This window comes from Balearica regulorum, chromosome 13 (genome assembly GCF_011004875.1).
Source record: "Balearica regulorum gibbericeps isolate bBalReg1 chromosome 13, bBalReg1.pri, whole genome shotgun sequence".
Taxonomy (NCBI): Eukaryota; Metazoa; Chordata; class Aves; order Gruiformes; family Gruidae; genus Balearica; species Balearica regulorum.
Window position 1 is genome coordinate 19,718,023 of NC_046196.1, and position 14,448 is coordinate 19,732,470.

The 14,448-nt window shown below is 40.1% G+C and overlaps 1 protein-coding gene across 2 annotated transcripts in view; it reads left to right on the top strand.

The window, feature by feature from the left end:
- Positions 1-14,448, top strand: part of NFATC3 (nuclear factor of activated T cells 3) — a 76,378-nt gene that overhangs the window by 47,306 nt on the left and 14,624 nt on the right. For both annotated transcript variants that reach the window (XM_075765841.1, XM_075765840.1), the window contains exons 7-9: positions 992-1,047; positions 1,702-1,828; positions 5,859-6,911. In XM_075765841.1, the coding sequence (XP_075621956.1) occupies positions 992-1,047; positions 1,702-1,828; positions 5,859-6,911 (1,236 nt within the window). The remainder of the gene's footprint in view (positions 1-991; positions 1,048-1,701; positions 1,829-5,858; positions 6,912-14,448) is intronic.

The following is a 14,448-nucleotide window of genomic DNA, read 5'->3' on the forward strand; positions in this document are numbered from 1 at the left end:
TGTTTCTTACTTAGACTAAACTGCACGAGAAATAGTTGAAAATTTAGGACTAGCTGTATTTAGACCCGAAGTTCCTTTTCTTCCCTGACTGTCCCTTTAAAATAGAGAGCATAACATTTGAACAGCTTAAGTTATCATTGCTGCGACTTGAATACCTGATGTGAATGTTTGGGAAAACAGTAGCAAAAGTCAGTCATTAAAAATAAGAGTTTGCAACCAAGTCCAACTCTTCTACATCTTGTTTTTTCCCTAAATATTTAAGCTAAAAAGTTGGGGCATTTTTATTAGCAAATACAACATAAGTGGAGGTTTTACGTAATAATGTATTTTGACACACAAGTTGAACACCTTTTACAGAAGTACTGCTGCCAGACAACAGGTTCCCTGATAACCCATGCAAAACCCAGTACAGCGTTAGGCGTAGGACCTGGGTTATGCTAGGTCAGAGCAGAGGGAGGCTCACAGAGGCAGCACAGACAACCCGCCCGGTATTTGAACTACAGGGTCTTTCAGTTCAAGGGAGGGTGTTTGTTTTAAATGTGTAACCTGTGGGTATGTGCATGAAGATATGGCATATGTTATCTCTCGCATGGTGACTTAACCTATAAGTCATCAGCATGCTGGTTTGAATAATCACAAGCGTTAGCAGTAATTTAACTACCTTTCAAAAACGTTTTTAGAAAAATGGGGAAAAAATGCCTCTGTACCCTTACAGTGCACACTGCCTCCTTTAGAATCTGTGTGTAATCACAGGTTCTGTTAACAACGTGGAATCCTGCACAACAGTCAACTTAGGGACAATGTAGTGTCGAAACTCCTAAAGCATCTCTATAGTTTACACTTTGTTTACAATATATTCCTGTCAGTTGGCCTCTATGACTGAAAATAAATGTGGGGTTTTTTTCTAAGTATTTAAGTATTTTTAAGATAAATATTTAAGTGTTTTCAAAAATGCTTTTTGCTTGAATTATTTGTAAATTTCTCTCAACAGATGGACGACCTCAGTGGGAGGTAGAAGGGAAAATAATTAGGGAAAAGTGTCAAGGGGTGAGAAACAATTTTTTTTACTTTAGAAAGCTTTCTGTTTTAAAATGAGAAACTAGACATCTTCATGGTTCTGAAATTTAGTAAAGTAAGTAGATCATTGGCTGATTCAGACAGACAACCGGAGACTTCTAGATTGGCTTAATACTATAAAGTAGCCATTAAGATGATGCTTTGAAGGGACTGGAAGTAGTATGCTTGTTGTGAAAGCAAGGAAAAAAAAATTGAAAAAAAAAACAAACCCCAAAACCAAAAAAACCAAACACCCTGAAGATAATTTTGCTAAGATGACAAATAATTTCCAGTGCATTAAATTTTTTCTTAAAAGTTTAATGATCCAAAAAGCAATTCTTTGCTAGAGTCTTTTTTTTTTTTTGATGCTCTGGCAGATAAACAAAGCACACTTTAGACGACATGTCTATTTAATTAAAAGCATTACCTTCAGAACACTTGTGTTTAAAAGAAGAAAAAAGTCTCCAAATAAAAGTTTGCTTACAGTACAGATTTACTATGTAATATGCATAAACTTGAAGTTTACCAATTTCAAAATAGCAGTTTGCTTTAGTTTTGCAATAAGTGTTTTAGGTTTTTTTCTGTAATTAATGGCAGTTTCATTTGCATTTGATCTGTAAAATTTTTGTTTCAACTTTCCTACAGGCAAACATCATACTTGAAGTTCCTCCATACCATAACAAAACCATTACAGCTGCAGTTCAGGTGCAGTTTTATCTCTGCAATGGCAAGAGGAAAAAAAGCCAGTCTCAACGTTTTACTTACACACCAGGTATTAGATGAAAAGTAAAAAAAAAAAAAGTTGCATTCTATTTTGTCTTTTAAAGTAAACAGCAGAAAGTAATTCAGTCAGTCTTGTACCTTTGACAGGTAAATAAGACTAGCTTTGAATTGTTTGTTAAACATCTTAAGCTTCTCTAATTAAAAAGCTGGAATTTAGAGTAATAAGCTACAGAACTATAATTACAGCCAGGTCTTTCTTCATTATACATTTTACAGAATAATTTGCATTCTACTTTGCTTTGAGAGCGATGAATGACAGAAGCTGCTCTTTAGAGAGAGGGGTCAGGGAGCTGAGAGAACAACAGGTTTGATGGGGGTTTTTCAACTCAAATGTTAAACACCCCCCAACACACACAGAAATGCACGCGCTCTCTTGGGTGTATGTTCACACACGCACATGTGCACGCACACTTTCACACACACGCACACTCTCACACATGTGCACTCATGCACACACACACGCACTCTCATGTACATGCATGCTTGCTCACGTTCACATGCACTCTTGTTCACGTGCGCTCACACTCATGCACTTCGGCACGCACACACACACACTGTCGCACTCACATGCGCGCTGTCAAGCGCATGCACTCATACATGTGCGCTCATGCACACTCTTGCACACTCACACACAGGCTCCTGCACATGCACTCATACTTTCTCACACTCTTGCGCACATATGCACACATGTACACATACACGCTTGTGCACTCAGTCTCGCACATTTGCACACACTTGTGCACACATTCTCATATGTGTACTCACGTGTACTCACTCGTGCTCTCACATGCACTTAAGCATGCACTCAATCTCTCTCGCACACGCGTGCTCTCACACATGCACATGCGCACACATGCACTTTTGCACTTGCAGTCTCACACTTCCATCCACACATAGTCTCACAGGTGCACGCTCTCTCGCACACTCAGACTTTCTTCCAGTCACATGCACACGCTCTCAAGCGCCTGAGCTCTCACACCTGCACAGTCATGCACGCTTTCACGCACTCACTAGAGCGTGTGCTCTCATGCATTCTCACATGCTCAACAGCGCGGACGCCTGCTCACGCATTGTCTTGTGCACACGTGCGTGCCTGCTCACGCACTGTGTTATGCACAAGCGCATTCTCACTCACACACTCATACTTTGTCATGTATGTGCGCACTCACGCACTCACCCACACATACTCTCACCCATACATGCTCTCGCTCACTCTCACATGCTGAAACTCTCTTCCAGTCACGGGCACATACTCTCGAGCATGTGCGCTCCTGCACGAACGCTTTCACACGCTCACTAGAACATGTGCTCTTACACACTTTCACACGTGCTTGCTTGCACTCGCACACGCATTGGTGTGCATGCACTCACGCGCACAGTTAGCATTCTCACATGCTCACACACCGTCTCACGCTCTCACTCTTGTGCACGCGCGCACATTCTCACTCGCACTCATACTTTCTGGCACACTTGCGCACTTTTGCACTCCCACACATGCGCAGTTTCACGCACTCACCTGCGCATACTCACACGTACATGCTCTCACTCTCACGCACTCAGACTCTTCCAGTCACGCACACGTATTCTTGAGCGCGTGTGCTCTCGCGCACGCAGTCATGCACGCTTTCACACGTTCACTAGAGCCTGCACTCTCACACACTCACGCATTCTCACAAATGCTTGCTTGCACTCGCACGCCCAGTGGTGCGTGTGCACTCATGCGGTCTCACATGCTCAACAGCACGTGTGCACACACGCATGCTCATGCACTGTCTTGCGCACGCTCTTGCACGTGCACCCATACTTAGTCACACTTTTGCACTCACGCACTCACCCGCCCATACTCTCACGCGTACATGCTCTCACTCTCGCACACTCAGGCTCTCTTCCAGTCACACGCACATACTCTCAAGTATGTGTGCTCTTGCACACGCACAGTCACACACGCTTTCATGCACTCACTAGAGCCTGTGCTCTCCTGCACTTGCACACGCTCACTTGTGCTCGCCCACACATTGGTGCGCACGCACTCACGCACACAGTTACGCCCTCTCCTGTGCTTGACAGCACGCACGCTCATGCACTGTCTCGTGCTCTCACTCTTGTGCACGTTCTCACTCACACGCGCACTGACAGACTTGCGTAGTCTCACACGCTCACCCGCACATACTCTCACATGTGCATGCTCTCACACTCTTCCAGTCACGCATACACACTCTTGAGCGTGTGCGCTCTCGCGCAGTCATGCACGCTTTCACACACTCAAACGCATGCACTCATGCACTTGCCCACTCTCACGCATGCTCGCTTGTTCTCGCACATACATTCATGTGCATGCACTCACGCATTCTCACATGCGTGCACACTGAGCCCGCACTCGTGCGCTCACATACTCACGTGCGCATAGTCACACCCGTGCTCATACTTTTGTACGCGCTCACATATACATACACTCTCGCACACTTTTGCACTTGTGTACTCTCAGGCACAGTCTCACACTCTCACCCACGCATACTCACATGTGCGCACTCTCTTCCAGTCACGTGCTCTCACACACGCTTGCTTGTACTCACGCACAGTCACGTAGTTACGCATTCTCACATGCATGTGCTCTGTCGACTGGGCAGACACATGCTCCTGCACTCTCGCGCTCTTGCACACTCATGCTCACCCGCACGTTCACTCTTGCGCACTCTCACCCGCATACTCTCGCACTCTCACACGCTTTCGCACTCATGCACTCTCATGCTCTTGCCCACTCACACTCTCTTCCAGTCTTATGCTCATGCACGCAGTCTCATGCTCATTCTCATGTCTGTACACTCTCGAGCGTGCACTCACGCGCGCTCATGCACTCTTGCGTCCTCCTACTCTCGCACACTCACACACTCTCACACATGTACGCTCTCACACTCTCGTCTAGTCACGCGCGCAAACTCTTGTGCACACATGCTCTCGGAATCTTTAAAGCTGATATGGATGTTAATATGAACTTCTTAAAGCTAATGTATATGCTAACAAAGCCAACTTCTGTTAGTTTACACGATTTAAAATAAGTTTTGCTTACTTGTTGTGCTCTGAAATTACATGTATATTAAGTATACAGTAATTGTGTTATTGGATTTATGTAGTATTTTTTAACCATTCTGAAGAATGTCAGCTCCTAAGATAATTACAAGACACATCTTAAAGTATATTTTTGTTTGAGCTCAAACAGTGGATTGAAATAATGACTCTTACTGCTTAAATGAGAAGTTTATTTATAACTGCAGCTGTTAGTGCACAAACATTTAAAAATCCATTTTTATCTATAAATCCATATAGAAGTTTATTTAACAGTGTATTTTACAAATTAGTAATTGAGCAGTTAAGTGTTAGCTTTTTTTTTTACTATTTGTACTTAAAATCAGTATCTTTTCATGAGCCTAGCGGTAACTTAAAAAAAATCCTGTCACCAAAAATGTGTTGATTTGTAACTCTCCGTTTTATAAGAACAATTGTTGCCATCATTGAAATTGGGGGATATGCCAAAAGAGCTGCTGTAATTAAAACACCACCCATGACTCAGACTATTTTAACTGTGTTGCCAAAGTTCAGCTGTCATCTTGATGAGCCGCTAAGGGAAGTTTGAAGCCTGCTAAAAAGTGTCATTCACCTTTTCCGAGTGCCTGATACTGAACTCTTCCCTGCCTGTTTTCAGCGGAGCCCCGCAGCCCCGTTCTTTAGGTCTACTGGACTTTCTCTGGCTGGGTTGCAAATGTCTTTTAAAAACATACATTGCAGAGGAGGATGTTTTAGAAGGGAAGGTAACGGCCTTTGAATACATGCTAGGAGCATTCTCCTGGCATTTAAGGGTTAATATAGCAGGCATAACATCAAAGAAAATGAAAGCAGAGCAGAAGGGAAATTGGCACAAGGACATTAACAATACTACTGTGGCTGTTAAACAGCAATTAGTGTGCATTTATCACAGGATACAAATGGGTTGGAAATGTAATACTGTGTTTTACTTTTTCTAGTTATAATGAAGCAAGAGCACAGAGATGAGGTGGATTTGTCTGCTGTTCCATCTTTGGCCCTGCCTCACACAAGCAACGTCCAGGGCCTGCATTCTATCCGAACTCAATTGCCTTCACCAGAGCAAGGGCATCCACATGACAGTTTACTGTCCACGTCACCCAGGAGCCTTGTGTGTCCAGTTCAACCACCATACACAGCAATGGTGACCTCAGCAGTACCCCACCTGCCACACATGCAAGGTAGAAACCTTAGTCCAAGCGAAGAGTGTCACGTTTTGCCTCCTGCTGTGGTTCAGTCTTTTCAGGTAACATCAGCACCTCCTGTGAGGCCTTCTTACCAGCCTATGCAGTCTAACGATGTATACAACGGACAGTCTGGTCTTCCTATGAACTCTGCCTCCAGCCAAGGATTTGATGCTATTTCATTTCAGCAAGACACAGCTGTACCTCATTTGATAAATCTTAGCTGCCAAGCTCTACCACCAATGCAGTTTCATTCCTCAAATCCAGGTTCTGTGTCAACATCGAGTACAGCAGGCCACCCCCTAGCACACCCAGCTCATTCAGGACAGTCATCTGCTCACCTGCCATCGATGGGATACCACTGCCCAAGCGCTGGGCAGGGCTCCATCCCTTCTGCGATGAGTCGGTCCCTTGGGCAGTCTTCTCCCCAGCTGCAGCAAGTCCCGTACCATTCTGCAAATCCAGCATCCGCTTCATCCCCATCCCCGACAGCTTCCCACCCTTTGGTCCATTCACCGCTGTCTGGACCTTCTTCACCCCAGCTACAACCTCTGCCTTATCAATCTCCTAGCTCAGGACCTGGCTCGTCTCCCCCGCCAGCTGCTGTAAGCCACTCGGGACAGCACTCCCCTCAAGCACACAGTCCAGCATTGGGAGGTCTTAATGCAGCATCATCCCTTGTACACCATACTCTATGCGATTCATCTCCGTTTTCACCAGATGGGGCAGCTATTAACATTAAACCAGAACCTGAAGATCGAGAATTGAATTTTCAAACAATAGGACTACAAGACATCACACTAGATGATGGTAAGTGGAGATAATATTTTAATACTGGGATATAATCTACATTAAACTACAAAGTGCGTTTAAGGTTCGCTTTGTTTAGTTTAGAGCACACAGTAAATTTGTAGCATCAGAATGGAGTTGTATTTTTTGTGTCCAAAGCAAAGACTTATTTAAGACTAACAATATCAGCTGTACACCCGTAGGTATACGGTTCAAGGACTTTAGTCTAACTTGCCCCTAGAACTTGTTTTTGTCATAAAACAGAGCTTGAGAATTAACTCCTACATACTGACACCTTATATACAGGGAACTAATTTGAAGCCTTTTCTGATTGTTCTGTTGGTATGTTTCAGTGAACGTCATAGTAATATATCTAAGTTACATAAACATAGTTTGGAGTCTTTTTTCTTGGAGTTATCCCAGTTTTGAAGGGCAGGCTAGTTTTCTGAAAATACATCACATGTATTTTGGCACTGTCTTAGTCTCTTCACAGACATTTTGTAGATAAGCTGTCATCATTCAGCACCTCTGCTCACAGTAGCTGTTTGCTTTCTCCTCACCACTCTGGCTACCTTTTTCAGAAACGCACTCATTTAAACAAACAGAACAAGGACATTCTAGTGCTAAAGGCCAGGCTATAAAGTTCTCTACTTTAAAAACTTGGACAGTGTTAATTTATAAAACTTGTCCAACCAAGTGAAAAAGAGAGATCAGATCCAAAATGTCAGATTATTTGAGGCATAGATACAAAGCAATTTAAAGAACACATCACATTAATAAGACTGGAAGAACAGAAGGCCTGGCCTTAAAAGGTGTGTAAGAGGTGTTTGGTGTTTGGTGTGGATGATGGGAATCTTACTGTGTGTCTTTTCTACAGGAGCCTTAACTGTGGTGGTGGTGTTTTGTTATCGATTTGTTGTTTGTGGGGGGGTTTGTTTTTGGTTTTTTGTTGTTGGTTTGGTTTTGGTTTTGTTTTTTTTTTTTTTAAATCATCCCTAGTAATTACTTAATTGCATCAGCAGTAGTGTAAAGACTTAAGCTTAGGCCATCTGTTAAATATCCATGCCAGCCCCAGTTCCTTGCATAAATGGAGCTTTGCTAGTGCTGTCTCCAGTCAGTAGTATGAAAATTTAGTAAGAAATGCCTTTAAAGGCAGAGCATACTGGGATGAAAATGAAACTGGTAATACAGTTGGGCTTTCAGTTAAATGGCCAACCTAGTTAAACAAAGCTCTCCTTTTAGAAACACTCTTTATCAATCAACTTAACTTTATTTAGAAAGGAAGGAAGGGACTGATTCTATCAAGGACTCGCTGAAGGGAAAAGAGCAAGGCTTTATGAAACAATGAAAAAAAGAAGAGCATTTTCTACTTCAGTACTAGAGGCATAAGAAAGACATCTAATGTTTCAAGAAGTGTCATGTTAGAACTTACCTTTTTCTCATCCTTTTTCCCTCCACACTCACAAAAAGAGATGTAGAAATAAATAAAATACAAGTAAATGCTGTAGTTAAACTTTTTGCAATATAAGCACAGGTGTGTAGCATTTATGAGCATCTTGTCAGTTTGTTTATACCTGTTCAGAAATGAAAATGCATGCACAGTAATGAAAGCCAGTTTTTTCCCTATATCACAAATATTAAATGGTTTTAGAAACTATTTCCGTTGCTTAACACAATGAAATTAATAAGTTGTTTCTGTGCTGACAAAGACACAAAATCACAGGAAAAGCTGCAAAAGCCACACTTAAAGTGTGGCCACTTGCTAACAGTTTAGAGAAGTGTAATCAATATACATGACTCAAATGGCTACAGCTTTACTAATTTCTTAAGTAAAGCTTGCTATAGATGTTAAAAGAAGGTCTGATAACTAATGATTAAACTATACGCTTCCTATATGGAAAATTGAACATGGTTTGAAAAGCTAAACTAGCACTTGGCAGCAACAGTACTTTGCAAGCATAGAGATTGTCTTCATTTCAGTTTAAAATTACCACCATTTGATGGTGGTTGGTTTCTTTTTTTTTTTTATTTCTAACCTGCAAATACAAATCAGATGTTTAGCCTGAAACCTGCTGTTCCAAAAATCTTGAAGGGCATAGTGACAAGAAGCAAGCTGCTCAATTCTCTCAACATGTGTAAATACTTCCTCTGCTTAATCAGCTTTAAATAAAAACCATGTTTAGACAGGAACAGTGGTTTTAAAAAATAACTTCAAATTTTTTCTTTTGTATATAATTGAATTTTAATTTCTGTACAAATAGAGCTAGACACAAATAGCAAATCAGTTATGCTACATTAATGTTATAACAATTAAGGGGGGGGAAAAACCAAACATAATTGCATACATAATGAATGTTGATACAGTATGTACTCCCAGTTCACAAATCAAACCTGAAAGCTATATTTAGTCGGAAAATAGGTTTTCAAGGGTTACCAATTAAGGCAAATAAACCTCTCAAAACAAAACACTAAGGCAAAACCAATTGAAAATTGTATAAATCATATCTGGATTGCAGACCTTAAATATTTAAGTCAGTAGTCTTAAAAAAAAGTAAACAAAAAACCCTGACAGGATAATCATCTGGGTTTTGGGTTTTTTTAAGTAATATGCACTATTTCAAAATTAGCATAGTAGATATTTTCTTTGCCAAGAAAATAAAATATTTGAGGAAAATCTGAGTGTAGTATGGAAGTGCTACCTCATGACAAAATTAGTCCTGGAATTACTAAGCTGCTAAGCTTCATTAAAAAAAACACACAACAAAAAAAAAACCCCAACCAACCCACAAACACACCCCACCTACACAAGTGGAAGTCTGGATAGTAGTTACAACAAATTCTTTTAAGACTCCTAAAAGTCAATCTTACTGCCTCTTCAGCCAACATTTAGACTTCTTCTTCTAAAACTTCACACAAAAACCTCCCAAATTTACTACTTCATACAGAACTGCAAAGCTGCTTCATCCATCAGTGCTCAAGCCAAGAGCATCTGGATTAGTCTTGATCCAGCATCTCCTGGAAGGTGTAATGCATCTGGATTCACCATTTATAGCTTCTCTGCAAAGTCAAATACACTTGCCAATGACCAGAATCAAGTATCTTTTTAAGTTCTTTTTTATTCCTTTGCCCTTTACCAGTTAGAGCAAGCTGGGCTCTGTTCAGACTATGAGTGAAAAAGGATTACATGATTTCAAGGCAGATCCTCTACCTGGGTATCTGCATAAAGTACATTTTATTTTTCTTTTTTTTTTTTTTTTCCTTACTGAATTTTGTGTGGCTCTGTTGACTTGTTTTTCAGCAGGCTCTGGTTGATGTCTTTACGCTTTTCTAATCTCCATCTTGAACTTGGTCTTTTGTTTGGCTTTCCTTCTTTGCATCTTTGCTTCCTATGGGAAACACTTTCTAATTCACATGAAGAAACAAGGGGTGAAAATGCATGAGGACACCTAGATACGAAATTAAAATATTACAGAAAATATTTGAAACATAACACTATTTCAAAGTAATTTGTACTGTATGCTAGTACTTAAAAGGTGTTCTGAAAAACAGTACTTTTTCTGCTTAGGTCTGTGCAATAGTCAATCTGCACAAGCTGGTAAACTTTTGGACTGGAACTATGTAAAAGCAGCTTCTTGCTCTTTATTAGTCCCCTCCACTTCTTCCCCCCCATATGTTGGACCTTTGTTTTCCCTTAACATCTTCAATAAGTCTGTCCTCAGCCCAACTCCCCAGGCTTACATTTCGCTGTGTAGACAGTGGAGTAGGGCTGCAAATAGGTGTGAACAAGGCAGCTGAAATGACAAGAAATAGGCAGTTGGTCACTTCTGTCCCTTCCCATGTCCGTCATCCATACCCTGCTCTGTTGTATACTCATCTGATAAAGGTCCCATTTCTTCCCCACTTGAGGGGAAAAAAAAAAAGCGCTAGTCAAAGTTAGACTCAATCTAGTAACATGGTGAGGCCTTGTTACTTTTTTTTTTCCACTCTGTTTTTAAAAAGTGCTCCTAGTGTGGTGTTTTACCTATCCCACTGTCAAGTTTTAGATTTAAATCTATTCTAATACTGTTGATCTCTAATTTAATCTCTTGTGTTTTGCAGTTTAGGAGTGAGTTTACCTTGGATTTCGTGGCTTTCTAGAGTGATGAAATTTCTAACATGTACAACTGTATTTAACAATTTTTAAGGTGTTATGTTAGGCTGTATTCAGCAAATCAGGATGACCTTCTACTAATCCTCTTACATTTTGTTACTCATTGCATCTCCATTACATAAAGCTGGAGATTAGAAAATCCAGGATGTGGATTTACTATAAATCATAACTAGAAATCCTCTAACCATTTTGTGTACATAAAGCAGTAAGTCTGCTTTGTCAGACACATTCCATGTAGAATTCTAAGCCATTTGCACTCATTCATTTTAATAGTTCTGTGATAATTCTCTAGTTGATAAATTCTCTTGCTGGGAAGCTCAATGATTATTCTGATCTTTGCTAGAAAGTTTGTATGTCTTTACAGGTAGCTTTTTACTGTAGCTTCAGCTTAAATTCTGGAGAATCACAGTAGTAACTAATAAAGTATTGGAAACATGCATTAACATGACATTCTTAAGGCAGCTCTTTCTATAGTTATGATGCACAAGGGTCTACAGAAACAAAAAATACTGAATGCTAGACTCTAGCTTAGTAGGGAGGAGAGCAGCTCAAAAACTTGTCATCTTTGATATAACTCAAACTTGAGATGTTCTTGAGATGTACATATCAAACTCAAGCTGTTCTTTACTGTCTCCTAAGCACAGAATAAAATGTTGCATCTTGCAGCATGCCCGACACAGATTTGTGTGATAAGAACTCTAGTCTACATTGTACATGGAATTCTCAGAATATTCCTGTTGATAAGGCATTCCAAAAATTACACTAGTATAAATTGTTTAGTAAGGTTGTGTTCAAACTCCACCTTTCTTAGTATTCTGTATATTAAATATATATTGTCAAGCAGTATGGAGGTAGCAATTAAAGCTTATGAGAACAATTGTAAACTGCTTTATGGGCCCCTGCAGTGAGATGTTAAGGTTGAGTTAGGTGATAACGCAGGACCTGAAACGTATTGGGAGAAAATGGGAATCTGTTTTTAGAAAGAGGTAAGTGTTGTGAATGAACTAGAGAAAGATCCAGACACTAAGCAGTAGATTGAAAGGAGAAGGTTGGAATAGTGATATCTGACTGGGGTTGTCAGCAGTTAAAGGATACTATGACCATATTTTCTAGTGGATTCATTCACTGTGTTCATAAAGTCTGTGCCAGCAAGGCATCTATTGAGAAGACCACGTGTAGTCTGCTGATGTGTAAAGAACTTCAGATAAATCCTCAGGTATCTGTGACCAGCTAGTATATGAAACTTCCTATTTGCCTCTGAAAGCCACAGAACGCCTTGTAACTAATTCAAAGCAAGCTCAACTAGTTGCACCTCTGCAAAAAGATTGCCATTTAAGTACTAGAAGAGGTTAGAAAATTCATGTTCTGTGAATGCAAGTGGCATGTCTACATCATGGTGCAGATGCTCACAATAGTAGCACAACTGGAAGGAGTTAGGCATGCTGTTGTGACACTGGCAAAAAAATACACTTAGCCACTTCTGCACTGCTTTCCGCTGCGCAGCATGTATCCTCTAGCTCCAAGGTTCACGCTTAATACTTACTATGTTAGAGTCGTCTATCTTGGGTGAGAGAAAGGGGTAAACATATGACTTAAATGAGTTGGTTTCACTACGATATATAAATGCAGAGTGTGACATCATAGCCACAATGCAAACAGAGATATTTGTTACGGTCCCAAATAACTGCAGAGCTTGTCTCTGACTCTGCAGGCACATTCAGTCTGCCTATACAGCTATAAACATAATGTGCACAGGAAAATTATACTCCTCCTAACATTTCATACAGCATTATTTTAACAGTTAATTAAATAAGTACTTAGTAAAGTTGGCATTGAACCTGAAATTACTAAAAGTAAGCCCATGTTGTGGCTTGAAATGGTAACTTGCAAGGCAACCCACCATGTCCTTGATAGTTTGCCATTGCAAACATGGCTGGTTTTGATCACAAACCAACAGAATCAGCTGGCTGCTCCACAGCAGAGGGTTAATTAATTTAGTCTGGCAGCTTTGCCTTTTTTTTTTTTAAGGGAAGGTTGACACAGTGCTACTTGCTGATCATGTGGAGTCAAAACCAGGCTGACTATACTGCACTAACCAACATGACATAGCTGCAGGGATTCTTAACGTAAATGCTGCTGATAGAACCCAAACTAGAGTTGACAAAAGAAGGCCTATATCCAAGGAAACATGTGCTACAGTCTATCCATAATATTCTTTGAAGTTTACTGATCCTCATTATGTCTGTAAATCCAGCAATTCACTGATCTGTCCTCTAAAACACATCAATTCCTAGGTGGATGCAGCAATACTACCAAACCTAGACAATTGATACAATCCACCATACAATTATATCAAAGTTCTTTCTGCAAAGAATAGTAAAAAAAAAAAAATAAATAAATTCTGTGCTACTTATTCTAGCGACACTGCAAGAAATCATGCATTCTAGAATATTTTTTGAGATCTACTTTTCTAAAACCAGTACATCATCTTGTTTAAGTGCCATTGCCCACAGATCCTGCTTCAGTTCAGTAGTAGTAAAGGATACACAGGCTAAACTTTTAATCAGATAGTGCTGCAATGAATGAAATTGCTTGACTCCTGTAGGAAGAAATCCTGAAAACCAAGTGGTGTAACTCCAGTAGCTTTTTGGTCTGCCTGTATCCTTAATAGAACTCTAGTTTTAAGTAGACGTACTGCTTTGACCCAAATGAGGTGCAGAAAATTGAGGTTTTAAAGTTTTTCTTAATCTTTCTTTACTTAAGGGAAGAGCCAAGACAAAGAGGTAGTTATAAAAGTATGCATTTTTGATCAGTTAAATAGATCTATAGGATGTCTGTTTTCTTGATTTCTATTTAAATTTAATAGTTTTAGTGTTAGAGTCTTTGGGTACAACACGTTTTAGGTTTTTACTTTCTTAAGAAATACTTTTTCAAATGTTTATAAAATTACGAGGTAGAAAGATATTTTTAATGTATGTTTACCTGAGACCTCAAGTTCTATCTAGCTTAAGTGTGTGTTGAACAAAATCCTTATGCTAATTACAAACTTTAAAAGGCTGTTGCTTTATTTACCATGTTTCACAAACAACAAATAGTGTGTGCCCGAGGCAAGTGCATGCTTCATTCGAGAAGGTGCTGGCAGAAGACACGTTACGTGTGCTATGCATGACACATTTTGTCAGGAATTTATAGAAGCAAAAACTTAATACTGTCAGCAGCTTTGTTAGGACATCATGAACCTCAGAATCCTTCTATGTATGAAATTAATTAGTAAAATTGCTCAGAATCGTATTTCTCTGCTAAAGTGACAGACAATCCTTACTGTATAAGCTATGCAGACTTCATGGTGTGGAGACTGTTGCTTAAAAGAGCTAATTAACTCCACTGTTCTCTCTGGAGGCTTTTTGT